The 18,821-nt window shown below is 53.8% G+C and overlaps 1 protein-coding gene across 2 annotated transcripts in view; it reads right to left on the reverse strand.

The window, feature by feature from the left end:
* The window catches only part of PLXNA2 (plexin A2), a 208,843-nt gene that overhangs the window by 12,062 nt on the left and 177,960 nt on the right, over positions 1 to 18,821 (reverse strand). Inside the window, exons 14-26 of one of the 2 annotated variants that reach the window (XM_045456756.1) lie at positions 15,879 to 15,996; positions 13,910 to 14,046; positions 12,803 to 12,970; positions 12,578 to 12,671; positions 8,237 to 8,476; positions 7,447 to 7,590; positions 6,928 to 7,162; positions 4,846 to 4,988; positions 3,883 to 4,151; positions 1,828 to 1,894; positions 1,464 to 1,610; positions 665 to 824; positions 183 to 286 (exon numbers count right to left, since the gene is read on the reverse strand). In XM_045456756.1, the coding sequence (XP_045312712.1) occupies positions 183 to 286; positions 665 to 824; positions 1,464 to 1,610; positions 1,828 to 1,894; positions 3,883 to 4,151; positions 4,846 to 4,988; positions 6,928 to 7,162; positions 7,447 to 7,590; positions 8,237 to 8,476; positions 12,578 to 12,671; positions 12,803 to 12,970; positions 13,910 to 14,046; positions 15,879 to 15,996 (2,026 nt within the window). Of the gene's footprint in view, positions 1 to 182; positions 287 to 664; positions 825 to 1,463; positions 1,611 to 1,827; positions 1,895 to 3,882; positions 4,152 to 4,845; positions 4,989 to 6,927; positions 7,163 to 7,446; positions 7,591 to 8,236; positions 8,477 to 12,577; positions 12,672 to 12,802; positions 12,971 to 13,909; positions 14,047 to 15,878; positions 15,997 to 18,821 lie in introns of those variants that run through there. The other variant, XM_045456757.1, reaches the window with a different exon arrangement.

Raw genomic sequence — 18,821 nt, forward strand, 5'->3', positions numbered from 1 at the left:
AGTTTCCCTAGTGATTCTCATCGGTAGCCATGGCTGAAAATCTCTGTTTTATACTCAGAGGGGAGGAGGAAGGGGTAGATGAGAAAATCTCTTCTAGGCTTCTGAGGGCCTGAGAGCAAACCCTGGAGTGAAAGGAACGTTTTGGGGAGTCAAAGGTCGCGGCTCAAAGCCCCCGCCCTCACCTGATAATGCATCAGCGTGTTCAGCCGCTTCCAATCGCCCTCGATCTTGGTGGTGATGTCTTCGTCTTGCAGCACGACCCGGGCGATCCGGCCTTGACGCCACTCTGGGGAGAGGGGGTGGTGTAGGTGAGGGGGCGGGGGAGGGGGGGCTATGAACCAAGATCACCCAGTCCTGCCTCCTCTAGGGGCCTGGCAACCCCAGCTGGTGCCACTCATAGTGCTTTGAGACTTCAAGGGCCCCATGGGGTCAAGGCAGCTGGGGAGAAGTGTGGACTTCACCAGAGGTGGCCACATCAGAGCAAGCAGTGCCCTGGGAGAAGTATTTCCTACGGCCCCTTGCCTGGGGCAGGACTGTCCCCAGGAGGGGCCTATGCAGGACGCGGCTTCTCATTTTCTCACCTCATTCCATGCCATGGCCCAAAGGCCCTCCTGGAAGCCACTTTCTACCCCTTGCCCACACACTCCAAGCCCAGGCCTCCTACCCAAGTCCATGTCAACAGCCCTCGGCCGTTGGGAGTAGGGCACGTTCTTATAGACGGCATCTAGGATCTTCTCCTTGACCTGCGTGATGGTGTCACAGTTTAGCACCTTCACTGGGATCTCGGGACTGTTCTCGTTGTCGGGGTTGACGCAGTTCAGGATCTACAAGTGATGACGGAGGGGGAGCAGGATAGGAGTTCAAGGGACAGCTTGAAGGAGTGGGAGGAAGCCCTTGGACTACTCCCCTTTTAAGACTTACCCTCCCTACAAGAGAAATGTCCATGCCTCGGGTTCTCTCGCCTTCCTGCCATCTGCCAAATGATAACCTGAGCCATGCCTACCCTGCCCTTCTCAAAGAATTGGGACTCCACTTTCTAGTTCCTGGTTGGCTTAGGAGCCACTGTAATCCTGGAACGAGGTGTCCTAGGGGTTCAGAGATGGCTCCAGGTGTATCCAGGGATGGCTACCCACCTCCCAAAGCCTCTATATTAGGAATTAGCAATTTCATATTCTTCCTCATGATGCTAATTTCCCCATACCTAATGGAGGGGGTCTCACCCCCACCCCCACCATATCATCTAGGGTAAACTGAGACAGACAGGGCTCTTTAGGCCCACCAGCTGAGATGGGGAGGGGAAACAAAGGCACGTCTGCCACACTCTTGGAACACTTGGCACGCCCCTGAGACTTGCCCCCAGGCCATATCCTAGCCTCTTTATTGATTGGCTTTGTGCTTGGAGAGCAGAGAATGGATCTGAGACAGGAGGTTTGCTGTGTCCCCTAAGTTTCCAGCCTCCTCACCAGGGTCTTGTACTCGATCTGCTGCCGGATGAGCTTGTCCTCGCTCAAGGAGTAGCGGGCCTCACCCGTGATGGCGTCGATGGGACCCTTCTCCATCTGCTGCTTGATGGCGCAGTAGAGCATGAACAGTGGCTCTCCCGCACACTCCTGTGGGCACAGGCAAGGGCGTGGGCTGTGCGGGGGCACCAGTCTTCGCCTCTCCCTCTCCCGGCCATATTCCCAGGCCTGCTTTGCTTTGGAGCACCCCCGCCAGGCAGGTTCCTACTCTTGAGGGGTCCCCCTGCAAGCCTGGATGGCCAGACTTGGAGCAGCCCCCCTCCCATCTTACTCTCAGCTCTAGGTCCCGGCTCGCTCCCAACCTCACCTTCAGGAACTTGTGCAGGAGGAAGGCAAACCAATTGGTCAGCATCTTCTCGGCCACAGACTCTGTCCTGGGGAGCGAGAAGGGGTGAGGGGCGGTCCTTTGTGGAGGGCGTCTCGAGAGGGGGGTCGTCTGACTTGTACGCACCGTGGCCCAAGAGAGCAACAGGGCATCAAAGCATGCAGGGCTGGGAGCCAGGACACCAGAGCGAGAAGTGTGACCTAAGGCCAGAGGCTTCTTCTTTCTGGGCCACAATTCCCTGTGGAGCTGGCACTACGGGTCTGCATAGGAAGGTGCCAGGTACCCCTTTCCACAGGGCTACCAATGGCCAGTTCTCCTTACTTCCTGCCGGCCTGAGGATGATCAACTGAGTTTCTCTGTCCCTCTGGGATTCCTTGCATGCCTAAATACTCCATTTTCATACCCCAAAGGCCCCTGGTACCTGCCCCTCCAGCCACTCAGAATCAGACTGCCTGTATTCCAAGTCTGACCGTGCCACGGACTGCCTGCGTGACCTCGGGCAAGTCATTTCCCCGGGCAAGTCATTTCCGCAGTCTCTGGGTTCGTTTTCCCCATCTTTGAATGGGGACCATGATAATACCTATCCCACAGGGCTGTTATCAGGATTGAATGAGTTAAGTATGTAAAGCACTAAGAATAGCACCTGGCACCCGTGAGCACTGTTCCGTAAGTATTAGCTGTCGTTACTGCTGTTGCGTGGGCTTGTGGATCCCAGCCACTCAAGTGGAGAGCGGTGTGCATGAGTGTTCAGCGCACAGGGGATCTGTTTTTGCAAGCACCACCTCTCCCCATCCCCCAACCTGGGCTGCAGATCTGGGGACTCCGGGAAGGAACAAAGTGGCTGTAACAGACCCTCCGTGATGGGGATGGGGATGGGGATGGGGATGGGGATGGGGATGCCTAGGGGTATTTTAACACCCTACATGTAGTGCAAATTACACCCTCTGGCTGCAGTAAATCTCAGGCATTTGCCAGGGCTGCTCTGCAATCTGGGCCTGGGAGAGAGTGACAATGGCAGAAGAAATTGTAGCTTTGTCCCCTGGCCCCTCCCAGTACCCTCTCCCTGCATTGTGCCTGAGATTAGCTCTAATTTAAATACAACAGTTCTTAATGAGAGTTTCTAATGCTCAGATTGGCAGGATGGGGGCTCAGAACTCATAAAACAAAGCCATTCCTCCTCCCTCCTCACCCCACGTGGGGTCTGGAAGCCTGCGACCTGGCTGGGAGCAGGCTAAAGAGGAGGGTGGAGAAATGGAGATGGTGCATTCCAACCTCAGCTGCCAGAGGGGCTCAGGAGCTCTGCTCTGCTCTCTGGGGCCTCAGGGAGGGTGGCCTTGGGGGATGGATGCCAAGGTCTCCAGCCCTCTCTCCTGCCAGTAAAAATGGCAACGGCGGAGGGGGCCTGTGGTGGCTACTGGTGATTCGGATCCTGGGAACTAGGCGCGGAAGGGAAAAGCTGCAGCAAATCTCCAGCCAGCCTCTGTCCCACAGAACCTTCAGCGAGGATGGAAATGTTCCCTAAGTGCGCTGTCCAATATGGTGGCCGGCATGCAGTGACTGAGCCCTTGGCATGTGGCTAGCGCGACGGAGGAACGGAATTTCACGTTTTAGTTCATTTTCATTCACAGTCACGTGTGGCTACCACATTGGACAGTGCAGCTCTAGAGGCACAAGGAGGGACAGAGACTGGGAGACAGTGTTACCGATGCCATTTTGTCAGTGAGGAAGATAAACAGCAGAGAGGCTGCGTCATGGGCCTGGGACCACACCGCTAGCAGGTGGCAGGGCCGGGGTTCGAGCCGGGGTTCGAGGCGAGCTCTGAGCCGAGGTCTGGGCTCCTCCTTCACACTTAGCAGGTGCAGACACAGCCTCCCGGGGCCACGGGGAGATCAGACTCTGTGCCGCGAGAGGCGCGGACACAGGCCACTGCGCGTGGGTGTCATGTCTGCGATGGGGAGCCTGTCATGCTGCTCTAGCAGGGCCCTCGAGCCCGCTGCGACCCAGGCCCCCCTCCCCACGCCCTGCCGCGGGGCGCACCTGCGGAGGAGCAGCTTGGGGTGGTTCTTGTTCTCCAGATTCTTCTCGATGAGGTCGGACAGCAGCTGCTTGAGGACGTCGGTGGCGTACTCCAGGCGGCCCTGCAGGCCGGTCATGATGAGCGAGGCCACGTTGCCGCGGTCGCGCATGGAGAAGCTGCGCTGTAGCTCCAGGGTGCGGATGAAGGTCAGCAGGAACACCTTGTTGTTGATGAGCTGGGCGAAGAGCTTCAGAGCCTTCTCCACATGCTGCTGCCCATTTCCCTGCACCTGGGGTGGACGGGACGGGCGTCCCCTCAGAGGACAGGCTTCCGGCCTCCTAGCCCGGCCTCTCCCCGAGGGTCTTACGTGGCGATAGCTGTAGGACTCTGTCCGTGACGCCTGCAGCCACCCCGCCCCATCTCCCGCACCCGCGATGGGGTAGGAATGGCTGGGCTCTGAGGTCCACCATCTACTCTGGCCGCCCCCTCGGTTGTGGGGGTCGGCTCCAGGCAGAGCCCTCACAGGGGATGCCGTCCGTCCGCCTGTCCCAGGGGTACTACAGGAGATACTCCATCAGACTTGCTTGGTTTGCTAGTCTCCCTTTAATCCTCTCTGCCCTGATTTATTATCTTTGGCAAAACAAACCAACAAATGAGCAAACAAACTTCACAGAATCGTAGGTCTTTCCTTAAGCCCCCTTAAATCCATTTGAGAATGTGGCAGAATCGTAGTTAATTAATTTAGTCATTAATTAAAAAATGACAATCAGCTTTCCCCTGGAATCATCCTAAAGAGCCTGGGTGCCCCCCCACCCCCACCTTGGCCGTGATCCGCCTGATGAGAAACATCCCTGTGGGGGGGATGCTGTTGTAAGCCGTTTCTCCTCCTTACTCCTGACCTTTCTCTGAGCTATTGGGCCCCATCTGCGTTTCCCAGGTCCTGCGTTCCTGCCGGGTGGCTTGGGGAGAGAGGCAGGCCTTACCTCCAGCTCCCGCAGCACGGGATGGTCCTCGATGCCGGGGAACAGGACTCGCATAGCATAGGTACGATAATCCAGGTAGGGGATTCCAGAGCGGTCCAGGTCGCTGGTCAGCTCATTGATGTCTGTCTGGAGCTCAGCAAAGGCTATGAAAATGCAGGGAGACAGGGAGGCTCAGGAGGGCGACCAGGGCAGGGGAGGGGAAAGGCGGGAGAAGACATTTGTGAAGGCCTGGGGTGTGGAGACAAGGAGGGTTGTTGGGTTGCATCTCCAGAAGGTGTGAGGTATCTCTGGGCCTCCTTTCTTAGGTGGTAGGCACGTGGGCGATTTCTGTATCATTTCCTCCTGTCTGCCAATGCCTCATTTTGCCTTTTCTTTCTGCGTATTACAAGTGTAGTTAAAACAAAGAAAAGGGAAGAACACCATGACTAGTATCACGCACGGGGCTGCAGGTTCTCGAAACAGCAGAGAGGCAGCGGCCAAGGGGATGAAGCCAAGCGCAGAACAGGCAGCCTCCCTCCCCTTTTCTTCCAAGCAAGAGAATAATGAATCAAGATGCAAAGACCTTGGACAAAAATGAACATGAAAACCACCATGAGATCTCGCCCATTAAGGTGGCTATAATAGAAAAATGGACAACAATGAGTGTTGACGAGGATGTGGAAAAACTGGAACCCTGTGCTGACAGCTCAGAGCCTGGAACCTACTTCAGATGCGGTGTCTCCCCCTCTCTCTGCCCCTCCCCTGCTCACGCTCTGTCCCTCAAAAATAAATAAATGTTAAAAAAATTAAAAAAAAAAAAAAGGAAAGAGATTCTGACACTTGCAACCACATGGATGCCACAGCATGGATTATGCTTAATGAAGTAAACCAGACGCAAAGAACAAATACCGTGTGATTCCATTTATATGAGAGTCCTAGAGAAGTCACATTCATAGAAACAAAGTAGAATGGTGGCTGACAGCAGCCAGTGGGGAGGGGGCCGTGGTTACTGTTTAACGAATACAGAGTTTCAGCTGGGGAGGAAGAGAAAGTTCTGGATGGCGGTTGTGGTTCCATAACGATGTGAATGTACTTAATGCTACCTAGCTGGAAGGAAGAGCCCTAGGGTGTGGAGATAGTGAGGGTTAAAATGGCAGATTTTATGTGATGTTATGTGTACTTTAACACACACACACACACACACACACACACACACACACACAGGGAACTAAGAACACCAAAGCCAGCCTTGCGGCGCCCCAGCCATCAGGCCCTCAGCTGACAGGGGAGCGTTCCTTTGGTGGCAGGTCTGTCTGCCTGATGCCCTTCTCCCTGCCCTTCCCCTGCCCTGGCACCGGAGAAGCCATTCCCCACGTCGCCCCAGCCCAGCCGTTCCCTTTAACCCAGCAGAGAGGGCTTGTTCCTGATCCTGATGTTTGTAGCAAAGGGAGAAATGTTTTGATTCTTAATTGAAATGTTTACCCAGAGAGCCCGATGGGTCCTCAGCCCAAGGGGACACCAAATATATGTGTCACCTCGAGGCTGTGGTTGCGTGGGAGATGGAAGGAAGCAATCGCTACTCCCACGTGTGTCCACGGCCGAGGACAACAGCGAGTGGCGGCCTTCAGACAGCTCGGCCTGTGGCAGGGGTGGAAAACAAGCCCTGGGGGAGGGGAGGGGATAAGGCCGGAGGCAAGTGAAGAGCTCCCTTGCCTCTCCTGCTGTTGCTGCCTCCACACGCTCTGAGAGCAGCTATGCAAGAAACAGGAGCCAGATTCCCATCTGGGGGACCTATAGCAACCGACAGCCGAGCCTGGGAGGCTGTGACTGTGGGGAGACCGAGGCCCCGAAAGGGAGAGAAAGGCTCCCAGACTGGGAGATGAGTCAGGGCTCAGGAAGGCCAGGAACAAGATGGTCAGACCTGGAGCCTCGCCCTGGGCATTCTTAATGGGACTTCTCTAATGCTAAAAGCAAAGTAAGTTTCTGGGAGAACAGGCTGAGGGTGGGAGGGATGGAAATAGCGATAAGAGCAGTTTCCCGGGAGGCCGTAAAGGACTGGTGACGAAAGATGGGGCCAGGAAGCGAGACTGTGCCTCCACCTACCTTCCTTACACTCCAGGGCCACGCGGGACTCCAGGTTGTCCATCTGCATCTGGAGCCTCTTGAGAGTGAGGTCGTTTTCTCGAGACTTCCGCTTGTAGGCAATGAGGACGATGATGACGATGATGAGCAGGAGGCTGCCGCCCGCCGCGATGCTGACAATGGCTGGCAGGGTCAGCAAGCTGTCTGAGATGACACTCACCGAGCCAGGAGAGAACACCATCCCGCCCACGTGAACCTGTGCATTGCACACACACAGACGCTGTAGAGCCCTGGCATGCCATCGATCCTTATGTTTCAGAAAGGGCAATGAGTGACCACGGCCACACAGTACAGACTTGGACATGAAACAACTTCCTGCTTATCATCTCCCTTTCTTTTCTTGGGTTCTCAACTTCTACCCATCTCAATGTAGAACACGATGAGGAGGGAGTAGACGGGACAGCCTCACTTTGTGACAGATCATGCATGCACGGCGAGAAGGTGGCGGGGGGAGTCATAAAAGGAAGAGGGTTCACTCACCATGACTTTGTGCTGCCCTGTGAGGTTGGGAGGCTCGCAGAGGAGCTGTGTCTCCGACACAGTGACAGCACACGGGGTCTCTCCAATCAGCACGGTGTAGTTGAGTTTGGCACCTCCAGAGGCAGGAGGGCAGAGGTTTTTGCCCTGGGGAGAACAGTAATCTTAAAAGAAACAATTGACGCCCGGACGCAGAAGTTAACTGCCTAAAAAAGAGAAGAAAGCCGCGGGGGAAGGGCAGCTGTGCAAAAACCAATAGATGACTCCGTGCAGAGTTTCTGGGGAAAACCTCAAACAGCCCCAATTTCCAGAGAAAGAGAGAGAAAATGCGGGGAGGAGAGAAAGCAAGGGAGGAAGGGATGGGAAGAAGACTGGAAGAAGAGACAGACTCCAAACCAGGGAGCATTTGGAGGGGAGCACGTGGGATATAAAGGAAAGTAACAAAACAGGTGGACGAATCGTTCCGGGGCACCGTGACCCCTCGGAATAGGCGCGCGGGCTACGGTGGCCACGGGAGCGGTCAATGAAAGGAAGTGTTTGCTTCCAAGGTGCTGCCGAACTTTGGCGTCCCAAAGCTCACAAGAACAAACAGCAACATTGTAAAGTGTTCCTTGAGAATCCCAAGGGCCAGATATATGGCTGGATGGGTCAATATCTATAAACAAGCTCCCTTTTCGGGGAGATGGCAGCTTTGCGAGGCCGTGAGCACAGAGAGGCGAACAGGAAAGGCCGGGAGGGAGGGGGGCTGTCACCATCACGGCACGGGCCAGGCACTGCTCTCTGCCCATCCTACCTTCAGAATGATGGGGGATCCCGGCTTTTGATCCAACACTCCGGTAGGGCTGAGCAGTTCGAAGGTTGGGTTGGGGTAGTAGATGAACTTGGTGTCGTTGTAAATGAGCAAGGACTGGACGTTATTAAAGACGAATCCAAACTCATCTGGCCGTTCCACAGTGTCCAGGCCGGGCCGGTAGTCCGTGGTCAGAGAGGGTGCCAGGCAGGTTAGGGTGGTGGTGTTCACAACTTTACAAACCTGGGAGGCCCAGAGTGCAGCATTTAAATGCAGGTCGAGTGAGAGGTGGGGGGGGGGGGTGTCACACTACCACCTCCCGCCCTCTCTTTGCTTTGGCCTGTCACCCCCTGATTACTTGGTTGTCTTCATTAGACGGTGAGCCCCTTGAGAAAAAGGACTGTGAAATTTGGGAGACTGGGCACACATGTTAACCTCATTCATTCATTCATTCATTCACCAACGTCGTTTGACGGCCTGTTCTGTGTCAGCTGCTGTGCTAGCAGCTGGGGCCATTTAGTGACACTGTCATCGTCCGGAGGAGAAGACAAATGACCAAACACGCATTATAACATAGTCCCAGACGGGGACCGGACTGCAGTAGGGGTTCGAGCACCGCTAAATGCATGAGTGCCTGTGTGAAAGGCCCAGTGGGCAAGGACCAGGCAGGGTAGGAGGGTGTGTGTGTGAGAGAGAGTGCATGGCCGTGGCCTGAGGATGACTCAGGGACACTCTTCCTTGCACAGAAGGAGTGAAATGTAACCTGAAGAACGAGCAGGACTCTCCTAGACAAGGAGGGGGAGGGGTGGGGGCAACGAGTCCCAGGCAGAAGGAAGGGCAGCAAAGGCCTGGGGAGGAGGGAGTTTGAGGACAAAGCAGGACAGCAGTGTAGACAGGGTGTGTATGTGTTGGGACGCAGGGAGTAGCATGAGATGAGCACTCTGCCAGCACATAGTAGGTGTTCAGTTAATGTTTACTGAATACACTGATGAGTAAAAAGAATCCTTTAAGTCTTGAAGCATTCTGTTCAGGATCTCTCTCTTCTGCAGCCAGGCACCCCCCCACTCTGCACAAGGGAGTAGCCCGGGTACGGATACTGAGGTCATAATGTCCTTCCTTTTTGGGTAGACCCTGGTGTCCGTACTAAAATCCTAGCTGAATTGGCCTCGACTTAGCGTGAGCGGCGCCATTCCCTTCTCTGGTGGTTTAGTTCCAGGGCTGTCCAGGGCGGTGGCCGGACCGAAGAAACCGCCACAGGACCCCGCGTGGCATGTGGACAAGACCCGATTCCCACGCGCTCTCCTCCTGGCTTGCGCTCAGCACGGTCCTGGTTGGGGTTCTGGGTGTCCCAGCAACAGCCAAGGGCATCTGGGAGAGCTCGGCCTGCTCAAGTACACGCTGTCCTGGCAGGTTCACATGTGTTGTGAGTCTGGCCAACATACACACACACACACACACACACACACACACACACACACACATGAGCTTCATGTTCCGAAAACAAGACCCCATGTGAAATCGCAGAGAAGCTGACCCTGGCACAGAGATTATGTCAGACCCCCAAGTCCAAGTGTTAACCCCCGCTTTCCAGAGGGAGTTTAAGAGTTTCACTAGAACAGCCTGCTGAGGGCTGCATGCCCGGGCGGGGGAGGGCTCCCTAGACCAGACTCCTCTCTGAATAAGCAAATCACTCCCAAACAAGCAGGCTCTGTTCCTTAACTGCCCGGTGCTGCATCGGCACTTTATTTGCCAAAATTCCTGGGGGTTTTGCGGCCTTTGCCTTGGCCCTTCTCACGTCTCACTGGGGATGCTTCAAAATCCAGAGGCAAGAGGTAGACCCAGTGGGCTGAAGAGGTGCCTGTGGGGCCGGGGGGCAGAGTTCTTCTGTCCCCACTGCTCCTGACAGAGAGTTCCCGACAGCAAAGGCAGGGGGCAGAGGTCACCACCTTCCCGTTGTGGAGCCAGGCTTGATGAAGAGACCACATCCAGGTGGCTCCTCCAGGCCTGTCCGCCTGCAGGCTCCGGGCAGGTCGCTACTGAGCCTGAGGACCCCCAGCTCTCAACAGGGAGGAACTATCACTTAACTCCTTGAAACACGGAGGGCACAGTGGGTGGGCTGGGGGAACTGCTGGGGAGATTCCTGCCCAGGGTTGCAGGGGCACCCTGGTGAGGGCAGAGGACGCTTAGGACCTTAGCCTTTGCAGATGGATGTCAGGTATAGGGAAGGCCTTTCCAGACCAGTCTTCTCTTCAAATGGCTTCGTGGGGACTAAGGCCGCAGGCTTTGGAGGTTAATCTCGTCAGTCACGTACGTACTCTGTACTGCCTTAACCATGTCTTTTACTTCCTGTACTTCTACTGCTGTGACATCTGGGGCCTTACGACCTGGAGGGGTCCCCCTCCCAGGACCAGCCAGTGCCTAGAGACCACAAACAACCTGCCTGCTAGAGCAGGTGTTCTAATGCAAACCAATGAGTCCGGAGCCCAGACCCCTGACCGCCTCCTTTTCCACACTCTGAGCACTCATCCACCATCCCTAATCATACCAGGCCGGGCACGGGACAATCAGGAACAGCCCCCGTGCCCCAGAGGCCGCTAAAACAATTCGGACTGGGCAACGCTAAGCCTGTTTACCTTGCCTTCATGCTTCCTTCCTGCAGAAGCTATAATAAAGGCTCTCGCCACAGTGCCCTTTCCTCCCTCTGCTTCCAGACCCCCCCCCCCCCCGCCCGGGTGCATCCTCCTTGGTGTGGAAGCCCCCTTCCCTTGGGGTCTGTGAGTATAACAAACTATCTTTCCAATGGCAGTTGCCTCCTGTGCTGTCGGCCTTGACATACCTGAGTAATAGTAAAACCTTTATTTCAAAACACGTACCTAATTTATTTAGGGGTTTTATCCTTCCTGAGTGTCAGGCCACTGTTCCCATTTCCACCCCTCATTTTCCTTCCTTCCACTTAGTCCTTGGAGTTTGACAAGGTGGTCTGTGAGCTACTGGGAACACTGGCTTCAGTCTGGAAGTGGAGTGGGAGCATAGGTCTTTTTACCCCCAGATCAGGCTCTCCACTTGGGATAAGGAGGCACGTGCTCTCCTGGCCCAAAGAGCTGTGACCAGGGTGGAAACTGAAGGTGTGATACGGGTGTCCCTGCATGTCTGCCATGATGGAACGTCATAACCAGATCACCAGCATCTCACGGGGTCTGGTAATGAAGAGTCCAGGTTTTGGGGGGATCTAGTTGCTTCTGCCTCCAGCTACCCTCGTGGCTAGGGGCAAGCCGTTACTCCTTTCTGGCATTAGTTTCCTCAGCTATACAACGAGGGGGGTGGACCAGATGATCCCTGTAACTTTTCCAGAACTTGCCTTCAAATGCTGTGTCATTTTGTGCCTTTCTGTGTTTCCTAAGGAAGCTTCCAGCATGCGGGGGGTCTGTCAGGGATAAAAGGGTAGGCACAGTACCATCTTTCCTGTCTCTATCACAGCTACTCAATCCCCTGAGGTCAAAGCAGCAATAATAGCAATTATATGAAAAATAATGGCCATAATAGCATCTCCTGGTCTATAATTACGAATACAGCAGTGTTTCAGAGAATACCGGCTAACAAGACTGAGGGGGAAGCCACCAGAACTAACTAAAAAATGTGTAACAACATCTCAGACATTCTACTTTTATGATAGGGAACTTCTTTAAAAACCACAAACGTCCGTAGAGAAAAAAAAATTAAGTTACATGGCTCCGCACCGAGGAGTAAAGTAAAATGTTCGACTGATCACCTTCGCAGCCGGGGTAGGACTAGCTGCTCGCAGTGACTGCCGTTTATCAAGTGCTAACCTAGTGCCCGCCAAGGGCTTTGCGTTACAGATCGGCGAGGAGAGTCTTATCGTCAGCGTTTACACAGGCAGAGAATAGGGGATAACAGAGGTTAAACGACTTGATCGTGGTTGTACGACTAATGGAGGGCAGCGTCCTGCTTCCAATTCAGATGCGTCTGCCTCTGGAGCCAGCATTTCTTCACCCTTCCACACTGCTTCTTACGGGACCTCAAAGCAAACATAGCATGAAACCAGGAGCCCTTCTGTGCTCTCTCTTAAGCTCAGAAGCCAGGACATTTATATACTCGCCCTCTGACGAGAAATGATTATGCTGTAATTGCAAGAGTCCTTGGAAGGTTCAGGTGTTTGGGGCCATGATTCCAAGCTCAGGGTCTTGAACTAACTTTCTTCCCCCATAGACGGCTGCTCCAGTGCATCTGGTTGGAAGAGGGAGCTAACACGGACCTCATCACATTGCAAACCCAGACGCCGAGCTGTGGTTACAGGGAGGGCCAGGCGGACCGGCAGTTACTCACGTTGACAGACTCCTTGCCATTAAACTTGACTCGGACCCTTGGCTCCTGAATGACATCCAGGTTGAAGCCTGTGATGGTCAGGGGTGTGTGGCCACTGGGAAAAAGGAGAGGCTGGGTTAGGTTAAAAGCCCTCTCAAATGGCTACCACCTCGACCCCGGCCCCCTCACGAGACAGGGGTTCTGTCAGGTGGCGGCTGGGCGTTATCCGTCCCACCTCTGCCTCACCTGGCAATGCTCCACTCCGGCTCAATGCGCTGCACCCGGGGGTCATCTATGTACTCGAACTGCAGGTTGTTATCCACGCGGGCTCGGTCGACACTCACGGAAACGGGGACTGGGCCCAGTCCGTTGGATGATGGGGGTGAGACACACACGATCTCGTTCATTGACCGCCTGACAGGGAGACAGCAAGAGGGTTGTAAAGAAAGGCATTGGCAATGAGCAGAGCTCTCTGGCTTCAGAGGCGATTTTCCTCAGTCTGAGGGTATGTATGGCCCACAAAATGCTCTGTTCCTTCATACTCTACACAACGGAACATATCCCTTATCGGTGCATATCAGTGCCTCTTTTTACTGGAGATCTGACTCTGGTTGGACGAGGGAGGGAACACGTTGAAGAAGGGGACTGGAGAATGTGGGGCAGGGGTCAGGGCTTCGTGGGCTTTGGGTGATCTTTTCTTTTCTGGATTTTTCTAGAATAGGCTAGTTAGCCAGTGCTTAGAGTCTGGCCAGTCATTCAGTAAGTATTCACTGAGCACCTACTATGCAGAGAAGGGAACACAGTCCTTGCCCTTAGGGAGTTTATAACCGGAGGAGGAGATGATTGGCTAATACTGAGCATGTTGGGTTCTCACCCATGGATTCTTTCAGGATTCTCTATATCCCCAAGGCCTCATCGGAGTATCCGGCAAATAGCAGCTGTTCAGGTTTTCATGCACAAGAGATGCCCTGACGATAAGTCTGTGTGCTTGCTGAGGACTGAGGTCATGTAGTCTCCATGCTTCTCGAGTCCCCATAGTGGGGACCTAATGAATGCTGGGTCCTGATGGTGACTGGAGAGTTTCTGGGAACTTCCCCACCAGCAGCTCTCACGGCCCTTGTTCTCATTATTTTTAGAAGTATCTAGCCCCTAGACATATTGACTAAGTGGTCTATATTGCTATAAACTGAGTAGCGGGATGGATTGCTCACAGGGACTGGAATGGTGTTTGGGCCCAGGACGTGGCCCACACCGTGGGAGTAAAGGGGCGGGCACCTGTGTGAACACGCCCGGAACAGGCGCGCACACGCCTCACACGTACAGCCTTCCAGTGCTCCTTTGAGCCCATCTCACCCATAGAACTCGCAGGTCTGGTTGCCCAGATATACAGCCACGCTGCTGCCTGCCCCGAGGTAATGGCCTGTGATGGTTACCATGGTGCCTCCCGATTCTGGTCCTCGGATGGGGTTGAGCGACAGCACGGAAGGGTTCTTTGGAAAAAAACAGAGAAACGGTCACACTCAGGTTTGGGCCAAAGGGACAGACCCACGCTGGACGTAACGACCAAAGGAGGAGCCGTGTCCCTGCTCAGAGTGCAAGTACTTTTTCTGCCCTTTCTCAATCTCTTCTCCTGGAGCTGAGGCCCTTTCTAAGAAGAGGCTCTTGGCATGTCCAGGGAAGGCAGATGGACCGCGCTTTAGAATTAATTAACTCCCTGGGGAGTCTCATGCTCATAACACCAATGGGAAGGCAGAGGTAACACCGACTAATCTATCAATTAGTTTACAAATTGAGAGCAATTTGAAAATGCTTCTCTATCTAGAGCCTGTACTGATTTTTTTTGGCACAAAATCGATTAGGCTGAATAAAGCATCCTTGTCTGGATTGGGCCACTAAGGGGCCAAAGTCCTCCATTAATGGCCCCTGCACATGTCCTGTCCCTTCCTAAGCACGTGAGGGGCACGGCCGGGGGCCTGTCAGTGTTAGATACAGCTTCCCCCTCACCTTCATCAGGAGGATGTCCTATCGATGGCCAGCACATTTTAGTAAACGCCCTAAGCTGTAAAATAAAATCCGAAGCTTGAAAGAAATGTCACGTGGCCTACGGTGCATCCGGCGGCTGACCTAAATCAGAAAGGAATTGCTCCTGTCTGGAGGGCCAGGCTGGGGGAGTGGGAAGTGCTTTTAACTGAACAACTACACCTGCATGAATTCTAGATCGCATCAGCCGGTCACTGTCCATTGGCCCTGAAGCAAGCTTCTAGATCACTCTGGGCTTTTGTTTGCTCCAATGTCAAGAGAGGAGGGCGGGCTAAATGATCTCTAAAGCCTCTCCCATCTGGGACATTCTACGGTTTTCTCTCCCCCCCCCCCCCCCCGCGTCTTTCTGTGTTTGCTGCTCACACGAGACCCTGTCTGTCCTGCGTGGAAGATAGGGGAAGCCGGTGGCAGGCAGACAATGGTACTCTCCAATCTGAGGAAAAGACGACTACGAGAAATGGACAGAGATGCCAAGATAAGAAGGCAGAGCCTGGAAAACCTAAAACAAGCAGTAAAATGCTTTAGAGAGAATAAAATGTTGTGGTCTAATGATTTTTTCAAAACTCTTAGCAAGGCTGGTTTGACCCCATCTGCTGGTGTTAACACTTTTTAATGAAGAACTCAATGTGGCAATATAGAAAAGTGTCAGCAAAGGGACTCCAGAGCCCCAGAAGCAAGTTATTGATTCAGCAGGAGGGTAGCCCCAGCAGATTCCAAGGCCCCAGAAGCACGCTATCGACTCAGCAGGAATACAGTGCCGGCCTTCGAGAAAGTTGTCGTGATTCTACTACCCGCCGCCCGAGCGCGAAGAGATGTCTTCAGGTGTGAGTGTGCATCAGTGTGCCTAACCACACCATCACACAGAGCAACTCACTCAGTACCCCCTGCTCCCACAGTCCTGCCACAGACACATGTCTCTGCAGGATTTGAAGTGACTTCTCTAAACTCCCACTCGAGACAGCCTTGGCAGAAAACAAAGCATGTGGATAAATATAGACCTTTTTAATTAGGTCCCTCAGGGGATCTGTCCTCATTAGGCTGGAATGAGACTAAGATATCACACTGGCAGGACAAGGGGTGGCCCCCTCCCTCCCTTACGGGTAGGATCCACTTTCTAAGAAAGACCTGATCTTGCCTTATTTAGAATTCTGGCCTGTGACTCTCTGAGATTCTAATAGCATCGTCAGTCACACATCCATCCTACCCCCCAGCTTGAGGGGGGTGTGGGGCCTTTGTGGGAGAAGCCTAGAACAGGCTGGGAGCCCCGTAGCCCAATACTCACCACAAAGGTGTACTGTTGATGGGACTTGGTCATGAACTCTGGCTTACACTCGCCAATGCATAGGCGTACAGGCCCGGAGGTGGTTCCCACGAGGGCATGGCCCATCTCACAGACGATCCTGAGGAGAGAGCAAATCTTCCCGTGAGAGGCCTGGCCACAGCCCACATCCCTGCCTATACTTCTCATCTTACCTCCCCCGTGCCCCCCACACCCCCACCCCCGTCCCAACGCATGACTCATCACACACTTGCACTGGTGCTGTACCAAGACTCAGCTTGCTCACCCATCTAGCTGTGTGACCTCGGGTAAAGTGCTTTCCCTTTCTGGGCTTCAGCCTCTCATCTGTACAGTGAGAAGCCGAATGAGATCACCTCTAAAGTCCGAAGTGCCTCCAAATGCTATGCTGCTTAATTCTCGGAATCGACCTGCATTCCCAGTGCCTCTGAGGTGCCTAGCACGGGGTAGTTACCCAGTATTTGTGGGATAAAACCCAAGGTCCAACAGGGAGACCCAGGGGCAGTAATTTTGCATTCCTTCCTGTGTGACAAGCCAAAATTGCAACTCGCCCTAAAGGAGTGAATGAGGGCCTGTCTGCCAAGGTGATTCAACAGTGGTTTGTTTCCTACAGTGAGGTTTAAAAAGGGAATAGATAATCTGACGAGATAGTGAACGCCCAAAGCAGGAGCTCCCGGCCAAAGGGAGGAGCCGAGTCCCTGGGCAGCAGAAGGAGTGGATGGCGGATGAGTTCATTAGGACAGCAGTTGACAGTGGACTCCCACTTAATCAAAGTCTGAGCGCCCTAAGCTGGTGGGCGAGGCAGCGAACCAGCCGTGGGGTTGGAAGTCACGTCTCACATTAAGAGGCTGGGTAGCTGGAGGCAAGAGGGGGATACAGTGTTTTCTCTCATGAAGTGCAGATCAATACCCCCAGTGATGACCTCCCTGGTGCCTGAGATCAGTTACAACAAGCACATTTAGACACTGGTTGCCTTGGCCACAGCAGCCTTCTCGAAAGGGCGGGCAGCTGGAGGATACGGGAGAGACTGAAGAAATCAGGTTCTCGGTGGGGGGGGGGGGGGGGGGGTCTCTCGCTTAGAATTAGAAGGCACGGGGTCCCATGAGGCTCCGCAAAAGAGAACCCAAGGACGGAAGAAAGGACTTTCGATTCCTCCCAACACCACATAAGAGTTCGGAGCAGTCTGGTGCCCCCGGTAGGTTTGCTTAGCGGGGAGGCAGGAAAACAGACCCCGGTGCACTCATCCCCAGCATTACGCCGGCACCATGGGGGTAGATCCGCGTCTAGCTGGGAGGCGCTTATCGCCACGGCTTCTCCAGGAAGGAAGGTAACTAAACAGAGATTTCATTTCGATGTAATAAAACTTGCATTAAACAAACACACCGCACGCTCGCACACACGGCATGCCACAGATCTCCACCTCCTTCATAACAGTTAATCCCGAATAAGTACTTTAACTCCTGGTGAATATTTACTTAACATGCAATAACTGTCTTATCACGTTTAGCATATTAGATTCAACAAGAATCTGAATGCGCATGGAAGGGTAGTCTCCCTTCCCTTCCTCCATGAATAAATAAATTAATTACGAACCCAGAGTAAAGCTGATAGGGATGATCAATTAGTATTTTACACAGAACTGTCTTCTTAAACCTCATTAGCAGAGCATTTGAGAAGCTTAAGTTAAGGTACTGTGTGTGGTTATTTTCAGGCCGCTACCTGCTCGGAGTAACAAATCTCTCATCCCGTTTCCTGGGCCCTAGTGCCTGCACCCGTTTGGGGTCCCTGCTGTCCTGCAAACCATATGCCCTGTACTCCTGAGACGCTTCAGAGGAGAATCTGTCATCCATTGCAGGAGAAGAGGAGGACAAAGAAGAAGGGGGAGCAGATAAATCTCTTTCCTTCTCTCGTCCCTCCCTCACCACCCCTGGACACTCTGTGCTACAGTCATCCTCCAGAAGAAAGGAGGAAGAAGAGATCATGGTAGGCTTGATATCACGGAGGGAGGAAATATGACAACCTGTGAAAGCCATGGGCATACTTTTTTCCTCCTGGGGCCCAGGGGTCTGTGCAGGAGAGGAGAAGGCCTAGAATGGCCCATTCAGCTGTCTCTGTAGGGTGTGAACAACGGCCTAGAACCCTTTGGTGCATCATCTTTTCTAGAACATTTCCTTATGTCCCAAAACATAAGCTTTACATATCAGGGACCTGGGAGAAGGGGGACAGATGCGAGAGGAGTACTGCCCAAGTGTCCAAGGCTGAGTGCCCGCGGTTGGCCCTGAATGCCCCACCGCGAAGGGCATGATGCAAGGGGGGCAGGGGTAGGCTGCAGCAAGGTGCCAGAGCACTACCCTGGGTTCCCTTCCTTGGCACTGTGACTGATGCCTCTCCCCACCCATGGAATGAGGTTCACCTTCACCTGTGAGTGGGAAGCGGGCAGGGGGAAGCTGTGGGCTGTAGCAAAGGGTTTGGGGTGGTAGGGAAGAACTGGGAAAGAATCCTAAGGAATTGAGAAGCACGCGGGAGAACCCCAATGACCTCTCACTCTCCTTCCTTTTACTCCCGGTCCACCCCCCTCCCCCGCCCCGTGCTCGCACTGAAGGTTGGAATATACAGAATACAATTGTATCATTTGTTCTCCGAGCTCAGGGAGAGAGGAAGGTAAGGAAGAAGCAGGGGAGGCTGTGGGGAGTAAAAAGGGTTATACTGAGGAATGATGGTCGGGCCATGGCAGATTGGGTACCTTAATAATAATAAGAGCTACGATTTACTGAGCTGTGATCACAGAGGGCACGGTACAAGATAGGCTCTCGTGTCATCTCGAGCTCCCCTGCAGGGCGGTCCTATTAGCTCCATTTTATGGGCAATGAAACCAAGGCTCAGAGATGCCACGTGACTTGTCCACGGCCACAGCGGCAGAGCCACGGT

The sequence above is a fragment of the Leopardus geoffroyi genome, chromosome C3 (assembly GCF_018350155.1).
Source record: "Leopardus geoffroyi isolate Oge1 chromosome C3, O.geoffroyi_Oge1_pat1.0, whole genome shotgun sequence".
NCBI lineage: Eukaryota > Metazoa > Chordata > Mammalia > Carnivora > Felidae > Leopardus > Leopardus geoffroyi.